This window comes from Nothoprocta perdicaria, unplaced genomic scaffold, assembly GCF_003342845.1.
Source record: "Nothoprocta perdicaria isolate Ctin4 unplaced genomic scaffold, notPer1 scaffold_143, whole genome shotgun sequence".
Lineage (NCBI taxonomy): Eukaryota > Metazoa > Chordata > Aves > Tinamiformes > Tinamidae > Nothoprocta > Nothoprocta perdicaria.
The window spans coordinates 944,774-947,244 of record NW_020454572.1 but is presented as its reverse complement, the minus strand read 5'-3'; the positions used below and the strand labels follow the sequence as shown (position 1 = coordinate 947,244).

At 61.6% G+C, this 2,471-nt stretch overlaps 1 protein-coding gene across 1 annotated transcript in view; it reads left to right on the top strand.

The window, feature by feature from the left end:
• The window catches only part of ST3GAL2 (ST3 beta-galactoside alpha-2,3-sialyltransferase 2), a 6,921-nt gene extending 4,851 nt beyond the window's left edge, over positions 1–2,070 (top strand). Inside the window, exons 3-6 of the mRNA XM_026034384.1 lie at positions 294–473; positions 767–812; positions 1,150–1,269; positions 1,829–2,070. Of these exons, the coding sequence (XP_025890169.1) occupies positions 294–473; positions 767–812; positions 1,150–1,269; positions 1,829–2,002 (520 nt within the window). The 3' untranslated portion in view covers positions 2,003–2,070. The remainder of the gene's footprint in view (positions 1–293; positions 474–766; positions 813–1,149; positions 1,270–1,828) is intronic.
• The last annotated feature ends 401 nt before the right edge of the window (positions 2,071–2,471 follow it).

Below are 2,471 nucleotides of genomic sequence, written 5' to 3'. Positions count from 1 at the left end.
AAAAGGAAGGAGATGTGAAGAGCTGCATATAAATTTTTACACTCAAGTGTGATTGTTTTTGCCCCGTAACTTGGCTGTGCTGAGGAGGGAGGCCAGGAAAACCGTGCGCCTGTTTCCAGGGAGAGCGTCCCCGGGGACCGCAGCACGCACAGAAACCACCCTGGGCTTTGATCCTGCCTCGGGTTGAGCTCTCCCGTGTGGGGCACCGCAGGGACGGCTTCCCGCGCCTCTGAACAGCGCCGTGCCTCGGTTCCCCTCCTGGGTGCCTGCCACGTACCCGACTCTCTCCCCAGGATGAACCAGGCCCCCACGGTGGGGTTCGAGGGTGATGTGGGAAGTCGGACAACTCACCACTTCATGTACCCAGAGAGTGCCAAGAACCTGCCTGCCAACGTCAGCTTTGTGCTGGTGCCCTTCAAAACGCTGGACCTGCTCTGGATCGCCAGTGCCCTCTCCACTGGTCAGATCAGATTGTAAGTACCCAGGGCGGCGGCTGCCTGCAGGTCTTTGTGCTACACATCCATACGGTCCCTGGGTTGAACCCTGGGCAGCACTGACGCTTGCACAGCTTATTGCAGCAAGCTGGGAGCAATAAAACCTCATGGCTGGGGCTTCAGCCACAGCTTGGCGGGTTTCTCTCCTGTTCCAGCTCACCTCTGGGACCTGCACGGACACTTCTCCGTTCCCTTGGTCGCTTGGGTTGGGGCTGGGGTTGGAGCACCCTGGCGACCCAAAGGCACTAACCTGYCTCTGTGCTTTTCTCCAGCACATACGCGCCTGTGAAGCCTTTTCTGCGGGTGGACAAAGAAAAGGTAAGGGCAGCTCGGCAGGCTCTTCTGTCCCGCCGCGCTGCACCGGCAGCCTGGGGCGGGAGAGCCCCGGGAGAGCGTCCTGCTCATTGCCTCCTCCCTGGTGAGTCCCACGGCTCAGGCTGCTCCCTGGGGACCGTGGCTGCCCTCGCAGGATCTGTGTCTCACAGGTTCCCACAGCCTCCTTGACTCCACTGGCTGTGGAAGGCAGGTGGATGCTGGCCCAGCAGCCAGGAGCGGGACAGGCCGGAGTGGCCGYGGATGGTGCCCTGGGCTCTTCCTTTAGCTCACGTCCGAGTCGAGCGCTGCTCTCCAGCCTGACTTYAGCCTGTCCTCCTAGGTGCAGATCTACAACCCTGCCTTCTTCAAGTACATCCACGACCGCTGGACGGAGCACCATGGGCGCTACCCCTCCACGGGCATGCTGGTGCTCTTCTTCGCGCTCCACGTCTGCGACGAGGTGGGTAGCAGGGGCACAGGCTGCGGCGCTGCATGGCGGGTGTCCGTTCTGCCCTGTTGCTGCCCTGCTTGCTGTGGTGCCTGGATGCCAGGAGGAGATCCCGGCCAGGCACCCGGTTGCGGTGTCACCCTCATCCTACCAGGCTCGTCCTTGCCTGTGGAGGGGGGTGTTTGCCCAGGCGCAGGCAGCGCCCTGCCCTGCCCCTCCGAGCTCTTTCCCGGGGCTCTCCCACCTGGGCGCTCACCTTGGGGCATCCACAGCTCCAGCCCGCAGCCCCAGGCAAGGGGTGAGGACCGCTCTCCCCTGGCAACCACCTCGTGGCACTGAGGAGAGGGGCAGCCTTGGGAACCCCAAGCCTTGCAGGGTTCATTTGCCTGCAAATTTGCCATTTGCGTGGTGAGGAGCAGCCCACGGCGCTCCCCGAAGCCTCGGCGGCAGCCAGGAGGGCAGCACGGGGGCACCTGCAGCGCAGCGCCGCGTTCCGCCCCGCCGCTGAAGCAGCTGCACCCCAAGGCGCCCGYGCTCGCCGTGCTGCTGACGCCCGCCTTGTCACCGGCAGGTGAACGTCTTTGGCTTCGGCGCCGACAGCCGGGGCAACTGGCACCACTACTGGGAGAACAACCGCTACGCCGGCGAGTTCCGCAAGACCGGCGTGCACGACGCCGACTTCGAGGCGCGCATCATCGACATGCTGGCCAAAGCCAGCAAGATCGAGGTGTACCGGGGCAACTGAGCGGCCTGACGACCACGAGTGCTCCAGGTGGCCTTTGCCAATCAGGTGTCCGCGGCGCCGGGGGCATCTCCTGCAGCCGCCCGCCCCGGAGGGGCCAGAGGGCCGGTCTCGGTGCGGCAGCGTCCGGCCACGAGGAGCGGCAGCGCGGGCGGCGGAGCGGCCCCGTGGGCCTTTGGTGCCTCCAGCCAATCAGGTTCTGAGCTAAAAAAAAGGAAAAAAAGAAGACTTCTTTTTTAAAAACAAATTATTATTATTATTATTATTATTATGGAGAAACCTGTTTCAGCCAAGAAGGATTTCCAAACACAATCAGTGACTGAGAGGACGGCGGGAGCGTCCGACTTGCATCTCTTTACAGTCAAACCAAATGCTGCTCTTTTTAAAACAAGAAAAAAAAAGGACAGAAAAAAAAAGAAAAAAAAAAGAAACCCATCGATTTTGGGGGAAACTCCAAGCAATCACGTTCTGG